The following is a 14,569-nucleotide window of genomic DNA, read 5'->3' as shown; positions in this document are numbered from 1 at the left end:
GTGCATATATATTTGTTTTGATGCCATACACTATGACAATTAGGGAAAGCTCTTAACAAACAAACATGACAACACTAACAAAAATATCGTACAAAAATCTCAGGACATAAATAAACAAACAAACAACAATATCATGTAAAATCATGCAAAAGACAAGGGTATATAGTTGGTCAATTAAAGTCTAACATGAAGCTAAGCCCTCAACATCCTCAATGGAGTCACCACTGTGAGAGACTGGAAAATTGGGTGCTCTCAAAAAAGAGATTTAGGTGCTTTTAAAGGGCACCTCTTTTTTTGGATAAGTGGTGTGGATTTACCACTTATTTTTTATATACAAAAAATAAGAAAAAATAAAGGCAAAAATGCAAAACTGACCCTTTAACTTTTACATTTTTTCATTTCAGTCCTCTAATTTTTAGTTTTGTCAATTCAGTCCTCTAACTTTAAATTTTTGTCAATTCAAGGTTCCGTTACAACTCAGTTTGCTGCCGTTAAAACCACCAAAACGACGCCGTTTTGCATGTTTTTTTTTTTATATATATAAATTTCGGAAAAAAAAAAAAAAAAAAAAAAAAAAAGAAAAAAGAAAAAAAGAAAGCATTAAGGGGAACGACCGCGGTTTGGATTGAAGCCTTAAGGAAAAGCTGCTCCAATGGCCGCTTCAAAACAACCATAAGTTCAAGTGATGCCCAGACCCGGAATTTCGGATTCAATTTGGGTCAAAACCCCAAACCCTCTTCCTCTTCGTCTAGATCTTCCCTGCATTAAAATTTTGCTTTTGGGTCTTTCTTCGATGATCAAAATGGAGTCTTTCAATCCAACGGCAATTCCAAAACCCAGAATTTTGGTGGGTTTGATGATTTGTTATTCGGGGACCTAGTGAATCCACAAACCAATTTAATTCGTTCGATTACAATTCAATATTTTCGAATAATTGGAATGGGAAGCCTTTGACGGTGCCTATTTATGGTGTTGATGATGTGTTTGGTGGAATGCCTGGCTCGAAGAGCTCTGCTTCGGCTCCGATTAATGATGATGTGTTTGCGTTGTTTGCTTCAATGTCGAAGCAGAGTGCTCCCAGTGAGGTCCCCTTAATGCTTTCTTTCTTTTCTTTCTTTTTTTTTTTTCTTTTTTTTTTTAGATTTTTTCTTATTTTCTTTTAATTCCGAATTAAAAAATTAAAAAAAAAATTATAAAAAAAAAAAAAAAAACAACAACAACACATGAAAAACGGCGTCGTTTTTGTGGTTTTGACGGCAGCAGTAACTGAGTTGTAACGGAGACTTGAATTGACAAAAATTGAAAGTTAGGGGACTGAATTGACAAAACTGAAACTTAAAGGACTGAAATGAAAAAATGTGAAAGTTAGAGGGTCAATTTTGTATTTTTGCCAAAAATAAATATAGTTACATGTTCAAAATTCTCCAAATGTCATTGATTGAATAAAGACAAGTACAATTTTGGTAAATTAAACCTTACAAGGCTTTGGGTCCTAGTTACATTCTATCCAAAAGAATACAAAACTTTGGTCCTAGTTACAATCTACCAAAATTAAATAGACAAAACACTAATCTACCTATCCAAAAACCCTAAGCTCGGGGGCTAGGTTACGGAATGAGAAGGTGTTAGGCACCCATTCTGCTCAGACAAAGTCTGGTCTTCTAGACTCTAGTGACCAATATACCCCTTTTTGCATGATGTTAAATGATATGTTGAACACACACGACGCACATTTGATAAAATTAATTTAAATAAATTTTCCTTATGGATGTGTACACTTTTTCAAGAAAATTCAAATTTATTTTGTGAATAAAAAAATTGGATTTGTAAAGAAAATCATATTTGTTTTTATGTAAAAGAAAGAATAAGATTTTTGTTAAAAAGTATTAGATATGTTTTGTGTAAAGTTAAAAAAATATCATACAAACATCTCAAGACATAAACAAACAAACAAACAACAATATCATGCAAAAGACAAGGGTATATAGTTGGTCACTTAAAGTCTAACAAGAAACTTAGCCCTCGACATCCTAAGTGGAGTCGCCATTATGAGAGACCGGAAAATTGGGTGCTCTCAAAAAAGATATTTAGGTGCTTTTAAAGGGCACCTCTCTTTTTGGGTAAGTGGTGTGGCGTTGTCACTTATTTTTTTATATACAAAAAATAAGAAAAAATAAATAGAGTTACATGTTCAAAATTCTCCAAATGTCATTGATTGAATAAAGACAAGTACAATTTTGGTAAATTAAAACTTACAAGACTTTGGGTCCTAGTTAAAATCTATACAAAAGAATACAAATCTTTGGTCCCAGTTACAATCTACCAAAATCAAATAGACAAAACACTAATCTACCTATTTAAAAAACCCTAAGCTCGGGGGGCTAGGTTACGGAACGGAAAGGTGTTAAGCACCCATTTTGCTCAAATAGAGTCTGATCTTCTAGACTCTAATGACCAATATACCCCTTTTCTGCATGATGTTAAATGATATGTTGAACACACACGACGCACACTTGAAAAAATTAATTTAAATAAATTTACCTTATGGATGTGTCCTCTTTTTCAAGAAAACTCAAATCTATTTTGTGAATAAAAAAAATTGGATTTGCAAAGAAAATCAAATCTGTTTTGTGAATTAAAAAATTGGATTTGTGAAGAAAATCATATTTGTTTTGTGAAAAAAAAAAAAAATTGGATTTGTTAAGAAAAATCAATTTTGTTTTTATGTAAAAGAAAGAATAAGATTTTTGTTAAAAAGTATCAGATCTGTTGTGCAAAGTTTTTTTTTTTTTTTTTTTTTAAAGTTGATTTTATCAAGAAAAATCGCATCTATTTTTTTGATGTAAAAGAAAAAAAAATGACTTTTTGAAAAAGGATCCACATTCATGAGATAAATTTATTATACATGCATCATATGTTTAAAAAAAAAGACTTCAACCTAACTTTCAATTCCTTCTTTTAAATTTCAAACTCTGCAATTTTGTAACAAAGAAAACCTTTTCTAAAAAAATCAGATATGTATTTAATGAAAATATAGATCAGTTTTTGTGTTTAAAAAAATTAGATCTGTATTTAATGAAAATACAAATTACTTTTTGTGTTTAAAAAAAATCAAATCTGTATTTAATGAAAATACAAATCAGTTTTTGAGCTAAAAAATCAGATCTGAAAATATAGATTAGGTTTTGTGTTTGGAGAAAATCATATCTGAAAATACAGATCAATTTTTCACTAAAAAACCAGATCTAAAAAATACATATCAATTTTTGAGCTTAGAGAAAATCATATTTGAAAATACAAATCAGTTTTTGGTTTTCATAAAAGAATTTTTGTTAGCCATTGCAGATTTTGAAACTTGTAAGGTTGAATTTAATCAACCATGTGTTGGCTTTATTCCATGACAAATTTGCTTGTAATATAGCACTTAGAAACCTTGTATTTAGATGGGAATCATGTAAGGGTAGTGTGTGAGAGAGTGTGAAGAAATGCTCAAGACAGTGCAGTGAAGCAGAGACTCGCGGCTAGGACTCGCGGGTGGCTCGCGGCTTGCAAGCCGCCAAAAGTTGCTCACTTGCAGAGCATGCAGGGGAGCTGAACAGTCACGCCACCTAGAGCACTACACGACAAAAATCCAGACTAGCCATTAAGTTAGCTCGCGACTTGAACTCGCGACTCAGTCAAGTAGCGAGATCAAGTCGCCAGCCAGCCCTGTTTTTGGAAAAACTGACTCTTCGTATTTCATTCTCACACCAATATAAATACCCCTCATTCCCACAAGATATGTGTGGCTATTCAGAAAGAAAAACCCTAAGAGAGGTTTCTTCAAAACACCCACCCAATTAGAGAGAGCTACTCATTTCTTAGAGAGAAATCTTTGTAGTCTCTTCTCATTCCCTCTCTCATTGTCATACCTATTGAGAGGAGATTTCTATCCAAACACTACTCACACCCATTCAGAGTGTTGAGTGTCTTTGGAGCTTTGGGAAGCATTGGAAGATGCCAAGGATGGCGGATGCTACGGTCTAGTAGCGGAATCCGGTAAGCTAGAAAAGAAAAAGGCTTGGCGCAACCTCGTTGGAGCAAGAAGCTTGGAGGGCTTAGGTACATCGGGTAGATTAGGCTTGGAGGGTCTATTGCTGTTCATGTATCCCAACTACATTTTCTAGTGGATTATTGACCGCTTGGAGAGCGGCGGAGAGGTTTTATGCCGAGGGCTTCGGTTTCCTCTTCGATAACACATCGTGTGTTGTCCTTGTGTTTGCATCTCTCTTCCCTTTATCTTTGCCTTTTATTTTCTGCTGTGGATGTGATTTATAATTGGCTTAGATTGATTTCCAATTCTGTTTATAGCTTATGTTCATTTTCCGCACACTAGTTGTTTGTCATAAAGCTTGAATTGGTTATTTTGTTTTTGGGGGTCTAAACGTTCAAGGGTGTTTATACACGTTTTTGAACTTTCAAAACTTAAGAAAAAGAGTACAATAAGCAATCACCTAAGCACATGTTAAAGAAAATTCTAGCATCATATTTAAGCATAGTGACCATATCAGGAACTAAACATAATAAAAATATGCTAAACATATTCATGCATCAAACAATAACCAAAATTAATGAAAGAAAAAAAAAATGCCTCTTGCATGAACGTGCTCTTCTAATGAAAGAATATTTTAGGATTCAAAGAAATTTGTTCACATCTTTAAAGCCTAAAATACTTTACTTACAAAAAAAAAGTTCCTAAAGTAAAAGCCTCCTGAACGTCTTTAATGTAAAGGGAATTGAAAAGTTAGAAGAGAAGAGCCCTTAATTCTAATTTGTTTCCTCTATTTGTAGAGATTGGGATGCTTAAAATATGAGATCATATACGAATTGGAACACGTCCTTATCTCTAAAAAATTGTAAAAGATAGGTATTATCTCAATCAAGGAGTCCTCGGGCCGTGCCAACAATTTGTTCCAATCGGCACTTGGAAAGTGTTGAATGGCCTTCTTGGGTGCTGAGTCCGCATTTGACTTTTGGTCCAATTTGGACTAATTTTTTGAGGATTTTTTAGCCAGGAATTGTACTTAGACACATTTTTAATCCGTATTCTAAAAGTTAATCACTTTTTCTGAATATTCAGGTCTTTAAAGTGATAATAATCTTGTAGATAAATATTCCAAAAAGTCTTGATTATCCTCAACTTCTTTGTTATCTAATTATCCACTTTATTCTCATGCAAGCAAGTCTATTTTTGACACTGACTAACAATCAATCATAAAATTATTTTATTAATTTTAATTGTTTAACCAATTAGAATTAATTTAAATTACTCATGCATGGTCGGCTCTACCTAAACAAAATGCATGCAGACCGTGCAAACTTGATTATGTGATATCTTTCAATCTGACAGTCCAATTTGGAAATCGGACACACCGTCGCGACCATTAGAACCTTAAGATCATTTTTATGATGTGCAATGAATGAATTAATGCATGTAATGCAACTCTAATTGTCGGGTATATGAATGGCTACTGCCACTTAGGATTTGTTGTGAAGATTTGTAAAAATGTTGTGGACATAACACCTCTCTCCTTTCGAATGACAAGTCAGTTACTAAAATTTAAGAGATGGAAGTACCTGATTTTAAGAGATATGGATAAGGGGTTATGGTTGAATTAAAATAAGTTAGATAAAAAAATCTTATGTGAGAGAGATATAGTGAAAAAAAAAAAAAAAAAACTACTTTTTTTCTTTTCATTTATCTAAAATTTAGGAGTGTTTAATCGGTAATTTTACATATCTAACCGTATTATTTAAATTTTCTAAACATATAAATTTAAGAATATTTTAGTATGTAAAATGATGAAACTCAAACAAAAAGAATCATGTTATTAGTAGGGCCAAAATAGCCAAATACCACTATTGGCCGAAATTTTTAGCAATATACCATTGTTTGTGAAATAATTAGTAATATACCATCTTTTTAAAACTCGAGTTTGTGAAAATTCGAGTTCCATAAAAATAGCTAATGTGGTACCCGCTGAGGTGGATTTTTTTAAATTATAAAGTGCCACTTCGATCTCGAATTTTGTAAAACGGAGTTCCCTGTAAACAAAGCTCGACCTCTTTAAGCTCGAGTTATTTAAAAATGTTCAAATTTGAACATGGAATTTTTGTAATTTTTATTGATACTCGAGTTTGCAAAACTCGAGTATTATGTATGATATAATTTCACAAAATGCTTGGCACTCACTCTGATATATAGTCAACGCTGTTCATTGATATAAATTAAAATAAATCTTCTCTATTTGCTAGTACAATAAAATATAATTGATTTTCGCAAAAGTCGTGCATTGACATGGCCTCTGCTTTTTGATGTTTCAAGCAGAGAAGGAGCTGTTTGTAAAGTTTTGGTAAGAAAAAAAATGTGTGATCTTTGTCAACATAACAGGTCGAAGATGCAAAAAAGGAGTGACTCAGCTTCAATTTGAGTTTCTGTAAGAGAAGGAGCTCTTGTATTTGCATTTTATTTGGCGTTTTATTTGATGTTTCAGCTTGTAATATAATCAACCATCTTTTTACATTTTACTTTTAGTATGTCATACACCGCACTCGAGCTTTGCAAACTCGATTACAAATAAAATTTTACAAAAAACTTAAAGTTTTTAAATTTTGAATAACTTGAGCTTAAAGAGGACGATTTTTTTTACTAGGAACTCGATTTTAAAAAACTCGAGTTCCATATGGCACTTCTTAATTAAAAAATCCACCTCAGCATGTGCCATGGTAGCTTTTTTATGGAACTCGAGTTTGTATATCTCGAGTTTCAAAAAAGTGATACTTTCCTAAATATTTTCAAAACAATGGTAAATTGCTAAATTTTTTGGCCAACCGCGGTATTAGGTCATTTTTGCCTTATTAGTAGTATAAATTATGTTCAACTTTGTGTTATTTTCAATTTGTATTTAAATATAAATTGGTTCCTATTTTTTAGGATTAGATTGAGATAAGATTATTTCATCATTGACCATATAAGTAAATTGAATCCATTAATGAAAAAATTAAGTAGAAAATTAAATAATAAAAAAATCTAATTTTCCTCTAAATTTAGGAAGTTAGTCACCTCAAATCAGGACAAAATTGGTCTTTGCCCCTTTCTATCAAACAATCCAGCATTTTGCCCCATTTCTCAAACTAATTAGGGAAATACCCTTCTTTTGAAACTCGATTTTCTCAAAATTGAGTTAAGTCCTATAGTAACGTTTTAAGGAGCCTATAGTGACGTTTTAAGGAATTAGAGTGGCGTTTTGGAACTCGAGCTCCATGAACTCGAGTTATAGGTAAAAAAGGAAAAAAACTTGTATGGAACTCGAGTTTATGGAGCTTGAGTTCCAAAACGCCACTATGGTTCCTTAAAACATCACTATAGGCTCCTTAAAACGCTACTATAGAGGTTAAGAATTTTTTTTTTTTTTTGTTTTTTAAACTCGATTTTTGAGAAAATCGAGTTTCAAAAGAGGAGAATTTCCCTAATTAGTTTGAGAAATGGGACAAAATGCTGGATTTTTTTTTTTTTTTTTTTAAATGGGCAAAAGCCCATTTTCTCCCCCTCAAATCAACTCATCTATCTTTTAATTATCCCAGTTCATATTAAATGACTTCCACAAGGAGCAACCAACAGTACGTGTGGCATCCAACGCGTTAGGTGTCGCGGTCTCCTCTGTTCGTAGCATAAGCCAACATGGCTCGTTAGGTGGCCCTTAATTATCACCAGCCATGCCTAACATTTGTTTAGTTTGTGTTAAGGTTTGTCATGGATGTAATTGTCACACATGAGGACTAATTGATCTCATGCAAGGGTAGAAAAAATGAAAAACAACCATGTCATATTATAATTGTCGTAGAAATTTTGAATCAAACTGCATTAGCGCTCTCTAACCTTTGCCTAATGTTTTCTCCCTCCCCTCTCTCGAAATTTCGCCCTCTTGAAAACAGTAAACTCTCTGAATTTCGTCCTCTTGGAAACAATAAAAAAGAGTTACTCTTTGCTTGCCATTTGAAGTTACACCACTCAATGTAGGAATAGGATCAAATATTACACCACTTAATATGAATTATGTTATCTTTTCTTGTGAATTGACTTTAGTGTGTGTGTGTATATACATATATGTTTATTTGATTAGATACAGCATTTTAAAAGCTTTGTTTTAGGCCACAAACTTGTAAGGCTGTAACATTACCTCTTCAATTAGCAAGAAGAGGATTCAAATCCAAACTCCCAGTCATTGTAACTATCGAAGTATTATAAAGAAAATGGGTGGAAAGTTTTAACTCAAGTAATGGCAAGGAAATAAAGAAAGAAACTGAAGTAATGCAGCAATTAGGTACTTGTTTTTTTTCTTGATCATTCGTGTTAATTTCATTTTCTCGTTTCTTGTTAAGGACTACTGTCATTGGTAGAATATGTACAAGATAAAAGGAGGTAGGAGTCCAAAAACAAGTCGACCGCCCTAATGCAATCTTCTTGGCCTGTTTCTTATGTACACATTTGTTTTGGCCCGAGGAAAAAACTCCTAAAAAATAAAAATAATAAACCTTTACAAACGTTCAAAACCTCAGCGAACATCAAAAGGAGCAGTCAAGCTCTTTCCGCTACCAACAGCAACAGTCTCATCCTTGCAGTGTCCACTGGCTTTGGTATTTCGGTTGGAATTCCTGCATCTTTGACAAACAAACTTGGATGGGACAGAATCGGAGTCTTTGATACCAGAACACCTAGTGTGTTGCCACACGCCACAAACATCACACGCCATCATTCTCTCTCCATCATCATCCTTGGCCCCACAGCTGCAATCCACCGTCCACCTCTCGACACCCCTCTCCATTCTATACATACTCAGTCCATTTTTCCCAAGGCACCTACCTCGCACTCGAACTGATTCAGTTGACCCTAGCAAAAGTTTGACCTGGGTGGAATCATCTACACCACCAAAGCCAACTAGCTCTTCCCCTTGAAATCTTCTAAACATCAGATATACCTCTTGAAATGCTTTGGACACTTCAAGCTTAAGGTCAGAAACTGTTGCATATGGGGGAAGGATAATCAACTCCGGCGGCGGATTTGTGGTAAACTCTTCAGATTCATCTATGAGCTCCACTTGACATGACAGGCATACAGCAAATGGGTTTGCAATGGATGACATGTTCTCAACCTTGTAGTTTTTCACAAAGTGCTTGCAGTCAAGGAGCTTCTCTGCTGAGCTGATTGCAATATTTCTTGTTGCCTGAGGGTCATAGTTTACCATAGTTTGAGGGTGGAGCAAGGATTCATACATGTATCTGAGATCTTGCAGAAGATTTTCTACAGATGAGCAGTTTGAAATCGAAGAATCACTGCAAGCAGTTGTTTCTCCTATGGAACCACTTCCAGGCTCGAGTCTGTAAACGATAAAGTACAATCAGTCCAAACAAGTAACACAACAAAAGGATAAACATATCAATGGGATGGATATTTTATTCCAAATCACAAGTTTAAGCAGTCTTTTACAGCTTAAAGAAAATCCTATGTGCAACAATCACATGATTCTTTTCTCAAATGACTAAACCAATTAACAGCAAACACAGCATGTCACAACCAGAATGACCACTCACCTGTACTCAAGGGCTCCTGAATCAGGATTGCATCGGGCTTTAACAACCATACCATCAGCTGCCAATTTCCCTCCAAGTTTCCCAAGGCAATAATCTAGGAGCTCTGGAGGAGCCACCTTAAAAACAGCGCTTCTAAGAAGACGGCAATTTACCCAATTAGAGCCAGACACTGCACGAAGAACTCTGAAAATGGCTTCTTCCACCCGTTCAACGTCAGTCGCACTCCATGAACAAAATACTGCCGCCGAAGTAGAGATATGACGCTTCTTGCAGGGGACATCATCGACCCTAGACGGAGACTTGTGGGCATCATGTATCAAGCTCATCAAAAAACAAAAGAGATCTCTTATATTTACAAGCTTACGCCCCGCTAAGGACTGATAATGTGAGATCGTGTCCTGCAGGCGAGTGCAGGATTCCTGTCCCGGAGAGAGAAGGATGGACAACTGCAGGCTGGAGAGGTTTTCAACAGCCCTTTTATAGGCTTCAAGGGTGAGAGCAAAGCTACCAGCACCAAATTCATAACCCCATTCACCGTACCATGGATGGCCTTTGGAGATGGCATGAAGCAGCCGGTACTCTAACCCATACTTTTTTGACACATCCATCACACTCACTTTTCTGTTGATGTATGAACATGGAATGAATAAATAAATTGGACTTTAAGATGCGACTAAATTTAAAAAATAACATTGGACTAGAAGGGCATCCATAATTCCAAAAAAAAAAGGCATCCATCAGCACATTCGCATCAGAAGATGGAGGGCAAAATAGAAAGAAACATGATATGATAAAAAACAGAGACCAAGCAATCTTGTTAGCACATCATGAGACAAATGAAAAGCAAAACAGGAATCCTCTCAAAGTAAAACAGCATCATATAGTCTTTAATTGAACCTTCAATTAACAAATTGATATAGATAGACAACTCCCCACGAATATTAAAAACATTTCATGTTCTTTGCATTCTTCAATGTACCTACTTTGAGGTAGCCACCGTAGCAGCCAATATGATATGTGATTCTAGTACATCTTCCAATTAAATGATTATAAAACAGACCGTTTCACTGAACTTCTCACAATATAGCAAGAGGGGGGAAAAGGAGGGGGAAAAAAGGAAGCAAATATATATACATATATATATATATATATAAAATATAATTCTAGAAGAAAATGATTGAGGAGATGAAACTAACTGGCTCATAAACATAATAGAAACACTTCCATTAGAAAACAAACGAGAAGCTGTAGTTACAATAAAAGATCTCAACCTGACTCCAAGTATTTTACAAAGGCGATCCCAGAAGTCCATGATATGATATCCAGAGAGAATCCTTGAGCCCCCTTCCCTACCATTAACCCTAAGAAGGTGACCATAACCATTTGAATGAACCACACCATGTAAAAGGTGAGTTGTGTTTTCCAACTGGTGGAACACCCAATCTTCAGCATCATCTGTACTAGTCACTTGGTTGCATGACTTGCACCTGCAATAAAGGGCATATCATGCATCGCACAAATAATGATACCATCCTTTTCAAACTAATTAAATGCGGCAAAAAGGTCATACTTTTGTATAAATACTTGCATTAAACCAATTTAACACCAATGAAATCAATCTCAGAGTTCTCATAAGGCCATAAAATTCAGTGTCCATACAGTTCCTAACGAACAAATTACGACAACTGTTACAGTGCTCTCATGATATTTATTAACAACATAATGGTAGAAAACCAAATTTCAGTTCTAAGAAATAAGCATCAATGACAAGCTATATGCCTAATAGATGTTTCTATATACATATGCACAACTAAATCTTGCAAAAATTAATTTATAAAACGTGACAACATTATTTAACTCAATTACATAGAAAAATCACTTTAGCGCAACCACCAATACTTGGAAAGGGAGTTAAAATGCGTAATAGTTCTCCATGACAAAGTCAGTTAAAGATGTATATCTAAGAAAATATGGTTGAGGACTGAGTTATCATAATTCCGCATAATGTGCATTTGGCAGCATATGCTAGGGTCACAACACTTGATAACTGAATTGAACCTCTGAAATTTAATTGAAGAGAAGTAAAACAAACTTCAGCTAGATTATAGCATACTAATCACATATCTGACACCCACATAAGAGCTACTACATTTCAATCATACAACAAAAAAGGGGCAAAAAGAGGAGAAAAAGTAATGGTCCTCACTTGGATTCTGACAGATGCAAAACATCTCCACAGCACATGCATGGCTTGTGATACCCACCAATGGAACTATCATCAGCCTTTATTATAAAATGATAACGTTTCCCACATACAGGATGCCCACTCCAACCTGAAGTTTTGATAATAAGTTAGTAACCGCAATCTTTTTAGAAGCTATATCTTAGCAATGTCCCACAACTCAGAAAACAGACAAGATGATTTGCATAGTGACAAACAAGAACCAAATAGAACAAAAACCTCTATTTTTCTTTTTCTTTTTTAATAAAAACCCAAAACAAATTGTCAAATTTCCAGGGTTGTATTTTTCATTTTTTTTTTTAAAAAAAAAAAAAAGAACAACAGACAAAATTAAAAACAAATTTTCGGGTGATTTTAACCAAAGCTCACATGGGTCCATCTTAATATTAGAAGTAGTAACAAAAGAGATGGGCCCATCTTACTACTTAGATTCATGTGAACCCAAACCTTATTCTATCCCAAAAAAAAAAAAAAAAAGCTAAATGTCCAAAAGCATAGAATTCATGACGTGTCACAACAAACATTGGTCCAAACATAAAAAAAAAAAAGTAAACAGTAAAATGAATAGGGTGATGATCTATAAAAAAAAGTAAAAAAATAAAAACAAAAATCAATTCATAGGTATCAATAAAATTAATTCCAATGAAAGCTTTTCTCAAAAAAAAAAAAAAAATCCAATTAAAGCAATTAATCAAAGCCTTAGGGTACATAAGGGGCAAACAATTGTAATTTAAAAATAATTTAAAAATAAAAAGGCACGAAATTATCCAATTTCTTAAAGGGTATTTAGGGTACAAAAGGAAATGATAGCTGTGACGCAACAGCGAAAGAATGCTGTTCCAATTCCAACCAATAATACACGGTCCTCATGTATGCCACGTGTGAAGAATACAAGCAGCCAATGACAAACGGGTAACATTATAACATCCATTTCAATCATATGGACCCCACATATCTACTTTTATTTGTCTTATCATGTCAAACTGGACCCACACTCTTCTAAATATATCCCCACTATTTTATTTACTAAAAAATATCTCTATTCACATCATCTCGTGATATTTTCACGATAAATTGAGTGACATAAACATCCACAGCTTGGTTCCAACAACTTTTTCAGTTTATTTCACGTAAATCCATCGCTTTAATTAACACTCAATAATAAATATCTTATTTCATATCATATCGCCATTTTATTCTCACAAGAAATTGAGTGAAAAAAACTTTTTAGAACTTTCAACAAGTTATTCTCAGTTATTCATCCCTTGATTAACACTCAATAATATCACAGAATGCACTATTTTAGTAAGTATCATCTTACTTAGCAACCAAAAAAAAAAAAAAAAAGCATCTCGTAATACGAGATGACTTCGATATTTGTAAGATATAGAACAAGAAAATAAAGAGAGGGAGGGAGAGTTAGGGAATCGGTGAATTGGCTCGGTGAGTGACTCACCAACAACTCGGCACTGGTCGCAATACACAGATCTGGATCTAGCCACATCTTCTTCAACTACGTCAAGGTAGACCACATCGGGGAGCGAATCAGGGCCGTCGGTGACATCTCCGACGCGGAACAGCATCTGCCACGTAAGCAGGTGAGGGAACAGCGACGAAGGAGGAGGGAGAAGCGCGTGCTTCGTCAGAAACTCCTTCACGCGCGTCCTGAACGGTCCTCCGAACGCACCTTCTTTACCATCCATGGAAGACAAGGAAGGAAAGTTCAAGAAATCGTGGAGATCAGCCGTCACGCGCCTCTTCATCCTCTTTAATGGCCTTCCGTTCACAACCATAGCGCGTGTATCAGATCTGAAGACTCTCTAGATCTAGATCTGAAGGTTCTAGGTCGGACGGTTGAGATTGAATCTGGAGGAAGAGAAGTGGTTCAGTTAACTTTTCAGAGAGAGAGAGGGGTTGGGAGGGAAAGAAAAGCGTTTTGTTTGGGAGTTTTGTTTTGGGGTTAGGGTTCTCTGTGAGTGTTTGGATTCTGAGATTTCACGGACATCCAATTACTTTTATTTTATTTTCTATATTTCTTTATAATTTTTTTTTCGTTATGATATTTTAAATTTTTGTACTTTGTAAAGAAATCAAATTAAGTTTTAAATTATTTTCTGGGAATTCGGGACAGCAATAAAGTCGGTCTCGTTTGTTTGAGAGAGAGAAAGAGAGAGAAGCAAATTTATAGGATCGAAATCTTAATCGTTAAGCGAGTTTACCGATTCGTGGGGTTTCGAAAGTATATAAGGGCCTGGGAATGAATGAAATTACGGGAGTACCCTTATCATGAGGCCGACCTGACCAACTGGACTCTAGAATGTTCGTTCGACATTGTTTGGTTTCGCTGTACTTCTCATCTCATTTATCGCCTGATTAATGATTAAAAAGATACCAATTGTGGAAATACTCACCTACTTTTTCTTTTTTGGGTTAAAATTTAAATTATGATTTTTTTTCCTCAATCTTTATTTTAATTTGGTTTTTAACCTTTAAGCTACAGGCGCATGATAGATGTAGTGGTGTGGCTACATAACAAAGATGGAAATTACTCAGTCAAGTCCGGCTATCATGTGGCTAGAAATGTGCTTAGGGAGTGGGCTAAATGTTCAATAGTGTTAGGGCAGCAAATATGGAAGAAGTTGTGGAAGGTACGGGTGCCTAACAAAATGAAGGTTTTTGCTTGGAGAGCTTGCCATG

At 34.8% G+C, this 14,569-nt stretch overlaps 1 protein-coding gene across 1 annotated transcript; it reads right to left on the bottom strand.

Moving 5' to 3' along the window:
• Positions 1-8,348: 8,348 nt before the first annotated feature.
• Positions 8,349-14,085, bottom strand: LOC126701367 (PHD finger protein At1g33420-like). The gene is made up of 5 exons (XM_050399419.1): positions 13,329-14,085; positions 11,837-11,963; positions 10,902-11,117; positions 9,631-10,251; positions 8,349-9,417 (listed from the first exon to the last, which is right to left on the bottom strand). The coding sequence occupies exons 1-5, from the start codon at positions 13,663-13,665 to the stop codon at positions 8,595-8,597; spliced, it is 2,124 nt and encodes a 707-aa protein (XP_050255376.1). The 5' UTR covers positions 13,666-14,085; the 3' UTR covers positions 8,349-8,594.
• Positions 14,086-14,569: the final 484 nt, after the last annotated feature.

The sequence above is a fragment of the Quercus robur genome, chromosome 10 (genome assembly GCF_932294415.1).
Source record: "Quercus robur chromosome 10, dhQueRobu3.1, whole genome shotgun sequence".
NCBI classification, from domain to species: Eukaryota; Viridiplantae; Streptophyta; class Magnoliopsida; order Fagales; family Fagaceae; genus Quercus; species Quercus robur.
This window is presented reverse-complemented; position numbering and strand designations above follow the sequence as displayed.

Coding starts and splice junctions, on each gene's coding strand:
- LOC126701367 (XM_050399419.1), bottom strand. CDS start 13,665: ATGGTTGTGAACGGAAGGCCATTAAAGAGGATGAAGAGGCGCGTGACG. Junction 11,964..13,328: donor CGACCAGTGCCGAGTTGTTG/GTGAGTCACTCA, acceptor TCAAAACTTCAG/GTTGGAGTGGGCATCCTGTA. Junction 11,118..11,836: donor TTGCATCTGTCAGAATCCAA/GTGAGGACCATT, acceptor CCTTTATTGCAG/GTGCAAGTCATGCAACCAAG.